The 14,899-nt window shown below is 52.0% G+C and overlaps 2 protein-coding genes across 4 annotated transcripts in view; one reads left to right on the top strand and one right to left on the bottom strand.

The window, feature by feature from the left end:
• Positions 1 to 1,628: 1,628 nt before the first annotated feature.
• CIMIP2B (ciliary microtubule inner protein 2B) lies at positions 1,629 to 12,498 on the top strand. The gene is made up of 7 exons (XM_081929980.1): positions 1,629 to 1,747; positions 2,305 to 2,951; positions 4,780 to 4,994; positions 6,300 to 6,463; positions 7,805 to 7,943; positions 9,026 to 9,250; positions 10,388 to 12,498. Exons 2-7 carry the CDS (start codon positions 2,884 to 2,886, stop codon positions 10,483 to 10,485), a joined length of 909 nt encoding a protein of 302 aa, XP_081786106.1. The 5' UTR covers positions 1,629 to 1,747; positions 2,305 to 2,883; the 3' UTR covers positions 10,486 to 12,498.
• Positions 12,401 to 14,899, bottom strand: part of RUSC2 (RUN and SH3 domain containing 2) — a 56,606-nt gene continuing 54,107 nt past the window's right edge. For all 3 annotated transcript variants that reach the window (XM_081929545.1, XM_081929547.1, XM_081929546.1), the window contains one exon: positions 12,401 to 13,878. In XM_081929545.1, the coding sequence (XP_081785671.1) occupies positions 13,698 to 13,878 (181 nt within the window). In that variant the 3' untranslated portion in view covers positions 12,401 to 13,697. The remainder of the gene's footprint in view (positions 13,879 to 14,899) is intronic.

Below are 14,899 nucleotides of genomic sequence, written 5' to 3'. Positions count from 1 at the left end.
GCATTTCACCATCTTCTCCTCTGAGTGACCCCACGGTTTCTTTGTTCTTCCTTTTGCTACGAACATACCCATAAAAGCCTTTTTTGTTGCGAGCACAGAATGACTTGCACTCCTTCGATGTCGTTCTCATAGCCGGGAGCATCTGTTTGGGAATATTAATAGATTTGGACAATAAACAGACACGGCTGGATTGAAAGAGTGTGGGGAAAAGCCTGCAGAAGTGTACAGTTCCTGGGGGTTAAGTTCGGACTTCAAAGAGATTCTCATCATGGTGTTTGGATTACGTTTGGTATGGTTTTTTCCCTCTCTCTACTCAGCAATTATAATTGGTCTTTTATGCCAAGCCTCATTAAGGATTTGAACTTTTTAAAAAAGAGTACAGATGGACTTTTATTTATCAAAAGGCATTTAACCGCTCAGCTTCATTTTGGATTTGAGAGATCTGACGGAGGTGCAGGAAGAGACAAGATGGTTTCCACTAGTTTCTACTAGTGATGCGGCATGAAATTTTATATCTTTTCCTTTCTTTGAGACAAGAGGAGCTGTGTGCTGACTGACTTTGTGATGAATCAAGAAAACAACTTGGAACAATATACAGTGCAGCTGTTTGCAGAAGATTTTTATATTCATTATGAGCAAAAGAGAGGGCTAAGGGATATCTAGCAGCGCCGCCCCCCCGGGCTCAGAGGGGGAGAGTGCGGTTTCCAAAGGTCGATCGATTGCCAAATGACTGATACTGTGGAACACAGTTTAATATTGCAAACAGTTTTGCCTAATAATTTGGAAAGTACTGGTTTAGCAAAGATCAAAAGGAAGGTTGGACAATTAAGGAGTTCCTGCATCATCAAAGATAACAGACTTTGACAACATCCCGGAATTGGAATGAAATCAGACGAAGCTGAGCCGAGAAAAAGGCAGTTGGAAAAATTTTATATTAACAAAGTTGTATTCGGACGATGAAAGTACAGTATATGGTGTTTGACATGAATGAGAATCCTGGACCCAGGGACAAAAAATGATCAAGCGTTAATATTGAGATGTGGAAAATATGGAAACGACAAGGAGAAGCAGGACTAAGAGGCAGAGATATGCTCCAGAGATCCAGACCGTGGGGAACCCCAAGACATTAATAAATACAATTTGGACTATAATTTGATCTTTTTTATTTTATTTTTTAATTTTTTATTGAAGTATTATGATTAGATATTTAATTGGATGTTTTCTATTGGAAAATAAATAAAAATGTTTTAAAATATATATTAAAAAATCCTGCTGGCTGCTCCCAATATGGCATTGCTGGCCTCCGGCACAGAGCAGTTCCAACATTCCTTGCTTTGTGAACCTGCCAGCCATATAAAGCATATTATTTTCCCCACGTTATCCCCCCCCCCCCGCTGCTGCATTAGTTTGGTCTGCAAGGATCAGAATGCATGCATCCATCCTGAGTTTCCAAACCACAAGGAGGAGTCAGGTAGGTAGTCGGGTTGGGCACGCTGCCCAACTGAGCCCAAGGGAGGTGCCCTCCAAGGTCCAAGCCTGGAAAGACCCTGAGACTGCTCCTGGGTGGAAATGGTCCCTAAATCTGGAAGGAGCCCATGGGGCACAGCTTGTGCTGCACCTATGGAAAGTAGCCAGGCTGGGTGGTGGGGGTGGTGGGGAGTTAGAGGGAGAGGGAGAGAAGGGGAAGGGTGATATCCTGCCTCTGACTCACAAAGCCGGAGTGTAGTGGTTAGAGTGTGGGGCCCAGGTTCTTCTTGGAATAACAGGTTTGGAATTGCCCAAAAAAGAAGTTAGACTGTTTTTGTATGCCACAACTGCAGCTAGAATTTTATTAGCTAAGAACTGGAAAACACAAGAAGTGCCAACAGTGGAAGAATGGCAGATGAAGATGATGGACTTTTCGGAGCTAGCCAACCTGACTGGAAGAGTCCGTGACCAGAAGGAGGAGGAGTACCAGGAGGAATGGATGAAATGCAGACTATTTAGTTAAATATGCTAAGATAATTTTAATAGAATAACAGATAGGCTTAGGATTTAAATATGTGATGTTATAGAATAATATGTTTAAAGTAAAGATGAAAACAAAGAAAGATGTTAAGTGATTAAGTAAATTTTATGAGAAACTTGTTTTGGAAAATTGTTACAATGATATATATTGAAATTCAGCCAGGGGAATTTGAGGAAGTCACTTAACAATGTTACTAAGAGTGGACTAAGTACAGTTAGGATTTATGTTTGTTTGTGTGTTTATAAATTTTGGAAAATCAATAAAAAAAATGGGGGGGGGGAGAGTGTGGGGCCCAGGACCTGGGAGAGACCAGGGTTCCAATCCTCCCACTCGGCCAGGATGATGCCAGGCCAGCCACCCCCTTCCTTGCCCAAGATTTGCTGTTTGGAGGTGGCTCTGCCACACCGCTCCCTGGCACGGCCACTTTCCCCTTGAAAAAGATCAGCGTGAGAACAGAGGGCATTTTAATCAGCATCCTTCTGCCCAGGGCCATAGGAGGAGTCCAGGGCCCAGATGGCTGGGGTGGTGGGCACTCAGAGCCCTGCCTGGCACCTTGCCCACTGTGTGCCACCGCCCGTTCCCCTTCCGCACAGAGCTCTAGCAGCTGCTGCGCCTGAGCTGAAGTGAGGCAAAGACCAAGGGGCCGAGGAGACTCCCCTGTTGCCCTTTCTCCTCCTCCCCCCAAATTGGAGGGGGGGGGGTTGCTTGCTTTTGTCCCTCTGCCTGGCAGGCCGGCTGTGTTTCTCTGCGCTTCAAGTTTCCCTGGGCACAGGCTCCACCTCTCCGCCTTCTGCCCTTCCAGATCACACCGCGAGCACCTTCCCGTCCTGGCTCGCCGCTCCTTCCTGGGCAGACGCCGAGAGCCGACACGGGTCATGGCCACAGCTTTCGCCCCCAAGGCTAGCCAGATTCTGATGACCCCGGAGCCGCACTACATCCCCGGGTAAGGGCAGAGGTTGCAGCCGGCAGAAGAACTTCCTGGGAGCCCAGGGAGTCGGGGCACTGCCCTTTCTCCAGCGGCTCTTTTCCTGCGCGTCAGGATCAGGCTATACACCTGTGTCTCTTCACACTCTTGCGGGTCTGGGGGGGGGGGCAGGAGTGCCAACTTGGCCCTGCGACCGTGGGTGCCGGGGGCGCCATGAAGCGTGCACGGCCCTGGCCCTGAAATTTGTGGGTGCCTGGCCCCTTCATGGGGAGTTTTATGGGTGTTTGGGCACCCAGGGAGTTGGCACCTATGTGTAGGTGTGTGAAATCGATGCGCAGGTGTACTGAGCTCTCTCGGCTTCTTCCCGACACCAAGAGAGGGAAAGGGTCCCCTTTGGCAGGATTTCTGCTCGGTGGGGGCAGGAATCACAATGCGGGGGGGGGGGGAGCTGGCAGCACAGCAACCCTTCTCCCCCCCCCCTCCCGTTCCTCATCCGCGCAGCTCCATCAGGCTGCCCTTCTCTCGCTACCCTCTCTGTGTACAGCAGCTGCCATAGCAACCCGGCAGGAAACCTGCGGAAGGGAGGGTCACCCAGGAACCGAAAGGGCTGTGGGTGGCCAAACAGGATGCAGGGCTAGATGGGACCTTGGCCTGATCCAGCGACAGTTTTGTGTTTTGTTGTTGTTTAGTCGTTTAGTTGTCTCCGCCTCTTGGTGACCCCCTGGAATGGAGCACGCCAGGCCCTCCTGTCTTCCACTGCCTCTCGCAGTTTGGTCAAACTCATGCTGGGAGCTTTGAGAACACTATCCAACCATCTCGTCCTCCGTCGTCCCCTTCTCCTTGTGCCCTCCATCTTTCACAACATCAGGGTCTTTTCCAGGGAGTCTTCTCTTCTCATCATCATCATCATCAACCTTTTATTCCACCGTCAGTCAGAAAAAATACATTTGTTAATACACAGTTAAAACATCCAGGAAGATTTTAGGACTTAGCCAACACTAAAATGGGCTAAACAGATAGCCCCATCTTCTCTTCTCATGAGGTGGCCAAAGTCTTGGAGCCTCAGCTTCAGGATCTGTCCTTCCAGTGAGCACTCAGGGCTGATTTCCTTAAGAATGGAGAGGTTTGATCTTCTTGCAGTCCATGGGACTCTCAAGAGTCTCCTCCAGCACCAGAATTCAAAAGCATCCATTCTTCGGCGTTCAGTCTTCCTTATGGTCCAGTTCTCACTTCCATACATCACTACTGGGAAAATCAGAGCTTTAACTACACGGACCTTTGTTGGCAAGGTGATGTCTCTGCTTTTGAAGATGCTGTCTTGGTTTGTCATTGCTTTTCTCCCAAGAAGCAGGCGTCTTTTGATTTCGTGACTGCTGTCACCATCTGCACTGAGCCCAAGAAAGTAAAATCTCTCACTGCCTCCATTTCTTCCCCTTCTATTTGCCAGGAGGTGATGGGACCAGTGGCCATGATCTTCGTTTTTTTGATGTTGAGCTTCAGACCATATTTTGCGCTCTCTTCTTTCACCCTCATTAAGAGGTCCTTTAATTCCTCCTCACTTTCTGCCATCAAGGTTGTGTCATCTGCATATCTGAGGTTGTTGATATTTCTTCCGGCGATCTTAATTCTGTCTTGGGATTCATCCAGCCCAGCCTTTCGCATGATGAATTCTGCATATAAGTTAAATAAGCAGGGAGACAATATACAGCCTTGTCCTACTCCTTTCCCAATTTTGAACCAATCAGTTGTTCCATATCCAGTTCTAACTGTAGCTTCTTGTGCCACATACTTGTGTTCCGTGATTGCTACGTCCCCTTGCCCCTGACGCTCTCCTGCCCCCTTGCAGCTACGGCGGGTACTGCCCCCGTTACAAGTTCATGCTGGGCCAGACTTATGGGAAACTGACCTCGCAGCTGCTCACTAGCCCCGAGGCGGATCACTCTGGCCGGCTAATCCTGCAGCCCAACTGCTCCCCCAGAGACACAGAGGAGCCTCCGGAGCAGAACGAGAGCGGAGGAAAGCTCCCCCTGCTTGGCTGCAGAACCATCCCAGGTTACACAGGTAAACTCCGCGGGGGGGGGGGGGAGAGCAGGAGGTCCCTCAGTCAGGTCTGGGCTGCAGCAGCGGCCGGCACCTGATTTGGGCAGGGGAAGCTCAAAGGGGCCAGAGGCAGATGGCTGTGGCCCCCGAGGGGATGGAGGGCTGGCCCTGGATTACCGCCCTGGTCCCCTCTGGGAGGAAGGGTGGGGTGGAAAAACCAGGCAGGAGGTTTCACTGTACTGTTCTTGACTCCTGCTAAAAACGATTTTTGTTTAGGGCTTATGCCCACTTAACTCTCCCCTGCACTTTCCCCTCGAAAACCCTTTCCCACTGAATCGGAGCAAGGGGTAAGGAGCGCAAAACCCAGATTTTTGAAGCAAAGAACACAGCTTGGACACAGAGCTTAAAGCTCAGAAATCTCTCTGGTAAGAGCGGGGTGAAAGTTAAGTGGGAAGAAGCCCCGAGAAGAGCCTAGCCAGATGCTCAGAAAGTTGATGAGAGTATTAGGGTGGATCTAAACACGGGAGGAAAACACTATAAATAAGTCAGGAAACGGATCATTTTAACAAAAGAAAAAAATATCTATGGAAAACTGCGTTTTAAAATTTCCTGCTCTCTGGCACCATCTGGTGTTGCATGTATATAGCACATTCAAATACCTGTTTCCTTACTAATGTAGCCGAGTCCTTAATCTGTTTTCAGTCCTTTGAAATTCTGTCGTTAATTTTTCTCATTGATTATTTTATTGCTTTGTCATTTTCATAAGCCCCTTGGAGGTTGCTGCTTTTGCACAAACAAGCCGTGCGCAAATTTTATGAAATAAGCAGCCAGAGGGCCAGAGAGAGAGAAGGGTCAGAGGTGCCAGCGACTCTTCCCGCCCGTAGTTCAGGCTGAAGCCTTGGTCAGTCCCTCACACATATTCATAGAGAAAGCAAAGCAGAGAATGGGGCACATGCTCTGGTCCACCCCAGAATATTCCCCAAGCCCAGGAAAACGCGGCAGCGGCAACAGAGAGCTTCCTTTCTCAGGGAGAAGGCGTGGAGCTCTCTTGCTCACGACGAGGCTGCATATTTTTCTTGAGGCTCCTTGTATTGTGCCCTTAATCCCAGGTCTCACAGTGAGTGTCCGTCTGTCTCTGGAGACAATAAAGATTAAATGCTAGGGGCTGCCTCCCTGACTTACTCCACCTGCCAACCTTGCCAGCTGCTTTGCCCTTCCTCCACACCTGACCCAAGCCCCCCCTTTTACATCTCCCCCCCCCCCCGACACTCTCTCCCTTCACCCTATGCTGCCTGGGCTGTTGAAACACGTCTTGTGTCCTGGCAGGATTCATCCCTCGGGCCCAAAACCACTTTGCCAAGACCTACAGCGAGATCTGCAAGGAGGCCAGGAGTGAGTTTGCCCGGCAGCTGCTGAGGGGAGCTGAGCAGCGGGAGGCCTGGAAGGCGGCCGGAGGGGAGTCTCCGAAGGACACCAAGCCGGAGTCTCACGTACGTGGCACACCTGAGGGCCAAGCCCTTTCGTGGGCAAGTGTGGCAGCGGGGGGGGGGGCACTTACATGTCACCAAAAAAAACCTGCATGAGATTTGCAGGCGCTAACACTTGTATGCAGGCACAAATTTAGAAAGAAGCACTGTCACCGGTGTTTTGAACTCCACCAGCCCCACACATCTGGAGGGCACCAGGTGGGCACCCACTGGCCTAGACTGACTGGCATCACCTCTCCAGGGTCTCCAATGGGGGGGGCATTTCCAGCCCTACTTGGAGACGGGGCCTTGGCTGGGTCAGGAGGCTGCTGGCTGGTCTGCCAGCACATGCATCTCATTTGCAACTTGGGACCAGTTTACCTATGAGGTTGCCTCTCCCCCCCCCCCCACATGCACAAAATGTGGCTCTTTTCGGGGGGGGGAGGTGTTACTGAATTATTGTTCTTCTTTTGATTTTATGTATTGCGATCTTTTCTGTGAACTGTCTTGAGACCTCCGGGTATAGGGCAGTATATAAACTCACTCAATCAATCAATCAATCAATCAATCAATCAATCACAGACACCCCCCAAGTGTCCCTCTTTTCCTGGGACATCCCCAATTTAGAGAAGCCGTCCCAGTTTCTGATTTGATCCCAGAATGTCCCGCTCTTCCTTAGGATGCCCCTAATTTTCATCAGACAAATGCTGGAGGGTATAGACTCAGCCCCTTTGATTGGCGGAATGGGCACCACCGCAGGTGCCACATAATGCCCGTTCCATATTTGTAAGAACTTGACACCTGCACTTTGGAACTCCCTGCCTCTTGAAACCGAGCAGGCGCTTGGTCTGGCCCCTATGAGGCATCTGCCGAGAACATTCTTGTTTACGCAAGCCGATCCAGATGCTTAGAAAGCTGGTGTGCATTTAAATCTGTTTTTAGCATTTTAACTCTTTTTACAGTATTGTTGCATCCCCCCCCCCCATTTTCTTGGCTTCTCTGTTTTAACTGCTTTAAGGGTTTCTTCTTTACGATCAAGCAGTATATAATATTTTGTTAAAAATAGTAAGTGAATAAATAAGTGGGTAACAAGGTCTGGGGCCTCCATATCCCCCTTGAATCTGCCAGGGCCATGTCTGTGAGGCTCCCAGGCTGCCCTTGCCCTTGAATCTATCTATCTATCTATCTATCATCTATCTATCTTTCTATCATCTATCTATGGAGTGGCCTTAAAGTCCCCCCCTCATTTCCCGTCTCCTATACCTTGGTGTTTCTTTGAAATGGAAGGTGGCTGCAAATGGTTTTAATAAAATCAGCAAAGAGATGCCTGCCTGGGCCTGACTCTGACCCTCCTGGTGCCCACAGAGCCTCACCCCCAAGTGCAAGACCCCCCTGACCGCCGTGTCAAAAGCTGCCGCCCCATATGTGTCTCGCTATGCCTTCCGGCCCCAGGGATCGCCCTACTCTCTGGAAGACAGCAACCCACAGAGGCACTTCATCTCAGGTAAGGCTCACCTGCCCCCATCCAGGCTGCGGGATCTTCTCCCAATGCAAGAAGCACCTCTGGCAGATGTGGGGTGGGTGCGGGTGGGCAGGTTAGGGGTACCTTCCGCCTCCAGGTGTACCATGACCTTGCTCATTCTCCTCCACTACCCCCACCTGTTGCTATTTTCATCCTTCAGAAAACAGAACAAGCCCCTGTAAAATAAATGGAGCAAGGCTTTTAAGGTCACTTTTAGCCCTTGGATCAGAGATGCGGGTGGCACTGTGGGTTAAACCACAGAGCCTAGGGCTTGCCAATCAGAAGGTCAGCGGTTCGAATCCCCGCAACGGGGTGAGCTCCCTGCTCCTGCCAACCTAGCGGTTCGAAAGCACATCAAAGTGCAAGTAGATAAATAGGTACCACTCCGGCAGAAAGATATATATGCCGTTTCCGTGTGTTGCTCTGGTTCACCAGAAGCGGCTTAGTCATGCTGACCACATGACCCTGACCTAAAGGTCAGGGGTCCCTTTACCTTTACCATTAGCCCTTGGATCAGTGCTGGATCAGAATCTCTCTTGGCCTGCACACCTCCAGTTGGACAGGTGGGTGGGGCTGCAAAGGAAGACCTCTGGCCAAAGGGTCCGAGTTCAAAACCTGCTGCCTTGGGCAGGGATTGGCTGCTCTTGGGGACTCTGACTGGGAGCTCTCAAGTGGAAGGAAACCCCATGGGGTGGGCATCTGGTGCCCAATTTGAAAGGCTTTCTCCTTGCCAAGGAGCAACTGGGAAGAACCTTCAAGCCCTTCAGTTGATCCTTGGCAACCAGGAGGTTACACACCGGAGGTCACATTTGGCTCCCTTTGTGGGAAGCTCTTCCCAGGGCGCCTTCCTTGCAGATCTTTAGATGCCCGGTGAAAACCTTCCTCTCTAACAAGACCTTGGGCTGATGAAACAATCCATGGCCTTTTAAATATGACTGGAGAGGTGTAGTCTTTTTAGTATTCAGTTACGCATTTTGTGTTTTTATGTAATAATACACCCCACCAGCTCTGGAGGGGGGTGGGCTTCTGTGGTGGGTCTAACTCTCTCGACTCCTGCAACGCAGGCTTCACTGGATTCATCCCTCGTGCCCAGTATCTGATTGGGGCAAGCTACCCAGTCATCACGCACCGGGCTCTGGCAGAGTTCGACCGGATGCGATGGAGGCAGAAGCAAGGGCCTTCTGGAAGCAGCCGCGATGCCCAGAAAGGTGGCGATGCCCTCCCTCCCCTGACAAAGACCTACCCCACAGACACGGGCCTCCTGCCCCACTACAGGGGCTACGTTCCAGGTGAGCTGGGGGGCTGCCCCACCTGTTCATGCTCTTCTCCTCTGTGGGAGCTGCAACCCACGGAGACCTGGCTTGACTGTGGAGACACCCGAGGAAAAGGAGCTGCCACAAAGGCTTGGACCAGTCCAGGGAGGAAAGTTATTTCAGGGCCGCTGGCCATGAGGACTAGGCTCTTGCCTCCACAGAGGAGAGGTCTGCTCTTGGGCTCAAATCCTGCTTGTGGGTTTCCTATAACGGGCATCTGGTTGGCCCCTGTGAGAACAGGAGGCTGGAGTGGATGGGCCGTTGGCCGGATCCAGCATGTTCTTATGGAACCTCATATTTGCTAGGATTTGGGGGGGGGGGTCTTCTTTAAAATATGCTCATTGCAGGGAGAGGTAAATTTTACAGACCTTTCAAAGCTGTGATGAGGTGCCCCTAATGGGGGTTTGATCTATGCCAGCTGGCTGTCCCACAGCTGTATGACATTATTTGGGTGGGGATACCACCAGATCGAAAGCATGTCAAAGTGCAAGTAGATCAACAGGTACCACTCTGGAGGGAAGGTAAACAGCGTTTCCGTGCGCTGCTCTGGTTTGCCAGAAGCGGCTTAGTCCTGCTGGCCACATGACCCGGAAGCTGTACGCCGGCTCCCTCGGCCAGTAAAGTGAGATGAGCGCCACAACCCCAGAGTCGGCCATGACTAGACCTAATGCTCAGGGGTCCCTTTACTTTTTTATGGAGTTATCTGACCCCCGAGCCATCTGAAGGCAATCCTGTATAGGGAAGGTTTTTTTAAATGTTTGATGTTTTTTTATGTTTTTATATATGTTGGAGCTGCCTAGAGTGGCTGGGGCAACCCAGTAAGATGTGTGGGGTATAAATAGTCAAATTACCCTTATGGAATGGGACGTCCCTATTTTCACTGGAGAAATGTTGAGAAGCTCTGCAGGCCTGGAGGGGTCTCGCCTTCTGCTCCAGCTTCCTGAAAGCCATTGCTATTCTTCCCCAAATGCTCTGGTCTGGAGGAGGAGGCATCGGCAGACACTGCAGAGTTGGAAGGGACCCCCAAGGCTCATCCAGCCCAACCCCGAAAGGCAGGAATCGCAGTGAAGGTGCCCCCTTTCTCCATTCAGGCTTTTGTGTGTCTCCTTGCAGGTTACAAGTTCCAGTTTGGCCACACCTACGGCCAGCTCACCTTTGACGCCCTGGGCCAGAGCACCCTGGAGAAGCAGGTGCTGGATGGGCAGCCATGATGCCCCACCCTCTCTGGGACTCCCCCCCTCCAGGAGCCGCTTCTGCCCCCTTGCTTTGTGTGTGTGGTGTAAGGAAGGGAAACCGACAGCCAGGATGGAAGAGGACCCCTTCAACTCCCCCTCTTCCTCAGACAAAGGATCCCTGGTGGGACTTTTTGGGGGTGGGGGTGGGGATGAAAGGATGGATGGGCAGCTCCCCATTCTGGACTGGGGGGTGTGTGGACCCGACAGCCTTCTGGTTCCCCCAGCTCTTTGAATCTGTGGGGTCTGTTTCTCAGGAAGGTCCCAGTTGTTCCAGAGGGTTCAGTCATGTTCTGGGAAGCCCAGAAACACCCCTTGGAGAAGCTTTTTCACCCGCCAACCTTCCTCTTGCCAGAGGCCCAGCTGGAGACCAGCTGCCTCTCTGGGAGAGGACCACCCTGGGCCAGGCAATCTTAAGAAGAGGGTCCGTCCCGCGCAGTTTGGGAGAGGGAAATGTGGCATGTGGGGCAGAGGCCTACAGGGCATCTATAAGACTTAGATAATATCAACCAGGGCATGTTCAACCTGAAAACAAGAGGAAATGGTCTACATTTTTTGCTTCACTTTGGGATGTGGAAGCTGCAGATGTCAACCCTCCCACAAAACAGGAGGGACTTAAAAGTGACAAGAAAACCCCTTAATTCAGGATTATTTTTCTGAGCTGGAAAATGCACAAAACATTTTCCAGCCGTGCTCAGGATTTAGTTGCCACTTGCTAGGAATGAGCAGAACCGCTTTGAAATCAGCCTCCAGAGAAAACATCCCAAAAGCATCCCATTTCTCACCTCTGGCTTCCAGGTAGCTCCGTTTGGATGGAGCAGACATAAAGGTAAGAGGAAGTCATAGGTGCTGCTGGGATACGACCCCAGATGACTGAAATTAAGTAGATGGGGAAATGCAAGTGCCGGGTGGGGAATCATGGCTCCATGAGATGATGAGGGCCCACCTGAGATCAGTCCTCTCCTGCCCTGGGGATTTCCTCCCCTTTAGCAGAATCTTCAGTAACTTTGGGATTTGGTAGGCAATAGCCCCTCCTTCTGCAGCAAGGCAAAAACTCTGCCACAGACATTTGAAGAGAGCCAGAGCTCAGTGAAGACCCTGCATGTCATAGGAAAGAAGCGCCAGGTCCAAGCCCTGAGGGAGGGGAAGGGGACGGGAGAATCACAGAACCAGGGGATCTGAAAGCTGGGAGCGTCATGTAGCCCAACCCTCCTGCAACACAGAAACCACAGCAAAAGCCTCTCTGATTCTTCTCGCCTTCCAGAAGTCTGCTCCAGAAGCACTGGTCAAGAGTCGCTTCTCCCACAACTCAGGGTAGGGGCAAGAAATGTTGGTTTTGCCCCGAAAAATGGAGGAAGACTTCCTTTTTCCCTCTTACTTTCTGACAATAAGAGCCGTTGGACAGTGGAAGAGTCTCTTTCGGAAGGTGGGGGCCTCTCCTCCCTTGGAGGTTTTCAAGCAGAGGTTGGGTGGTCATCCATCATGGATTCTTGAGTTGAGATCCTTGAGCCTTGCAGGGGTTGGGCTAGAGGACCTTTGACGGTCCCTCTAACTCTACGATTCTCTGATTCTATGCCAAGGGCATCACTTGGGTGCTGGGCAAAGGGCAGCTGCTGCCCCCCAACCCACCTTGTTCCTCCTTTTTTGTCTTCAACCTTTTTCTCTATCCTCCAATAGATCTCCAATTAATCTTTTATTCTACCACCTCAAGGAGTTGCGTCAAGGCCTGCAATATCCAGAACTTCCCTGCAGGCTCCGCCAGGTGGAGGAGCCGCCCCATAGATTTCCTCGACTCCTGGCTTCAGAGTCCATCGGGGTGGGGAGGGGTCCCAATCCTGAGGTCCCTGCGCAGGAAGTGGGTAGGTGTATCAACCGTCTCTGCAGCGGAGAGGAGCTCTTTAATCAGCACCTTTTTTTTATTAATATGCGTCATAAATAAAGAAATAAATAAAGGCGAGACACCCTGTTCTAACGCCGGAAGTACAAATTAAACATGGCGCCTTTTTCCGCAGGAGCCTCTGACTTCGCAACAGCAGCCACCCCTTGGGGGGAGGGCAAGGCGGGACCCCTCAGCCCAGCCCCTCAATACTGACCGACCGACTAGCTGGTCTTGGCAATAACACTGCCTTCTGGCTACACGGAGGGGGGGGGGAGACACGGGAGACCAGGACCCCCATCCCGCCCCGCCCCCCAACGGAAATGGAGAATGGCGAGGAGCCCCTAACCCCAGAGAAAACCCTTCTCCCACCCACCCTGTTACAGACACGGGCAGGCAGTTTCACCAGCACCGCCTGGATGTCCTCTGGGGACCCCAGCAGTGCCCTTCTGCTGCTGGGTCAGGACCCTGGACCCTGTGGGGGGGGACAGTCCCTTGCGGCTGGAAGGGCCTCCTTCTGCCCACCACCCTTGATTCCCCTTTGTGGGCATCGCCCACCGTCGAGCCTACTTCTAACACAGAACGGCCGTGGACCCCTACCAAACCACTACACAGACACACAGACACATGGGCGGGATTATTTTCCCTCGGGGGGACCCCACCCACCCCCTCCCTCCCTCCCTCCCTCTGAAGCTAGATGCCCCTTCCCCGGGGCACAGGTCCCTTCCCACTGGCTGCCCCTGCGGTGTGGTGGGGGCCACAAGATGCAACGGGGGTGTTAATATATGTTAGCACACAGTTCTAGAGAGGGCATGTCTAGGGCAGGGCCGCCTGCAATGCCACCTGCTGCCACCGGGGGCAGCTTGCAGGAAAGCGCCCCCCCACCCGGAGATGGAGGCGGAGCAATGCATGCTGGGGGCTGGCTGCACCGTCCTATTTACGAAGGGGGGGCTCCAAGGGCCATCCAGTCCACCCCCTGCAACACAAAGCGGCAGTCCTGGTGGCCGAAGGTCTATGCCGGACGAGCCCTGGAGGCGAAGCAGGTGAAGAGTTCCTTGTTGGGGGGGAAGGGGGCAAGAGAGGAGAGGAGCATGCACAGCAATGACACTTGGCAACAGGAGACCCCTGGCAGGACAGGGGGCGAAGGCGGAGAGCAGCAGTGATTTCTGAGATTCCTTCACAGCGAGGAGATCGGGAGACGGGATCAGGAGGAGGAGGAGGCGCCTGTGCGCCCGACACTGTCTTGCTGGGGGGGCACGGCCGGGCTCCGTGGGTCTGGGCTTCTCTGGGCTTCCCCGGCCGCCCCCGGCCCCCGTCAGTAGTCCTCGTCCTCCATGTGGGTGACGTACATGATGGGCACCAAGCCGCTCTCTGCCCCTCGCCTGCAGCGCAGCCAGTCGGCGTCCACCTTGCCCACCACGCGCAGGACGTCACCCTTCTGGAAGCTCAGCTGCCCGGCCTCCGTGGCAATGTGGTGGCAGAGGGCCTTGACCTCGCTGCGGAGGGAAGGAGGGGGTCGTGAGGGAACAAAAACAACAACAACAATGTCACAGCTAAAATATTGGCTGCTGTTCCTTGAATGCTAAAAGAACTAAGTCATCAGGAGTCAGCGACCTACAATGACTCATGCAACCGTTCACCAAATTATACTTGTATATATAGAGTGGTCAGTGTTAGTGTGGTGTGGGCTGGTTGGAGGGTAGAAAGCTGGTTGCGTTTGGTGTTTATAGAAGCTGTCGGTCGTGGTTGAAGAAGACTTTTTAAGGATAAAAGCAGCATTCGGCAAAGTACTCTTTCTTAAGGACTCTTTGTGCCAAATAAGGTCTGAGGACCAGGCAAAGGAGTGAAAAGGAGGTCAGAACCTTTTTTTTTTCAAACACTGACAAACAATTGATTATTTATGCCCTGCAACAACAACAATAATCGATTATTTATACCCTGCCAATCTGGCTGGGTTTTCCCAGCCACTCTGGGCAGCTCACAACAGAATATGAAAAATAGAATCAAACATTAAAAACTCCCTAAACAGGGCTGCCTTCAGTTGCCTTCCAAAAGTCAGATAGTTGTTTATTTCTTTGGCATCTGGTTGGAGGGCGTTCCGAAGGGTGGGTGCCACTACCGAGAAGGCCCCCTGCCTGGTTCCCTGTAACTTGGCTTCTTGCAGGGAGAGAACCACCAGAAGGCGCTGGACCTCAGTGTCCGGGCTGAACGATGGGGGTGGAGACGCTCCTTCAGGGATACTGGACCGAGGCCGTTTAGGGCTTTCAAGGTCAGCACCAACACTTTGAATTGTGCTCGGAAACGTACTGGGAGCCAGTGTAGGTCTTTCAAGACAGGTGTTATATGGTCTTGGCGGCCGCTCCCAGTCACCAGTCTAGCAGGATTAATTAGTTTCCGGGTCACCTTCAAAGGTAGCCCCACATAGAGCGCATTGCAGTAGTCCAAGCAGGAGATAACTAGAGCATGCACCACTCTGGCGAGACAGTCCACGGGCAGGGAGGATCTCAGCCTGTGTAC

Source organism: Podarcis melisellensis (genome assembly GCF_964234715.1).
Source record: "Podarcis melisellensis genome assembly, chromosome: 11".
NCBI lineage: Eukaryota > Metazoa > Chordata > Lepidosauria > Squamata > Lacertidae > Podarcis > Podarcis melisellensis.
The sequence above is the reverse complement of the archived record's forward strand: the minus strand, read 5'-3'. Positions and strand labels throughout refer to the sequence as shown.

Excerpts from the sequence above, each read along its gene's own strand:
- CIMIP2B (XM_081929980.1), top strand. The coding sequence starts at position 2,884 with ATGGCCACAGCTTTCGCCCCCAAGGCTAGCCAGATTCTGATGACCCCG. Across the intron at positions 6,464-7,804 it reads ACACCAAGCCGGAGTCTCAC|AGCCTCACCCCCAAGTGCAA; the intron begins GTACGTGGCACA and ends TGGTGCCCACAG. Across the intron at positions 7,944-9,025 it reads ACAGAGGCACTTCATCTCAG|GCTTCACTGGATTCATCCCT; the intron begins GTAAGGCTCACC and ends CCTGCAACGCAG.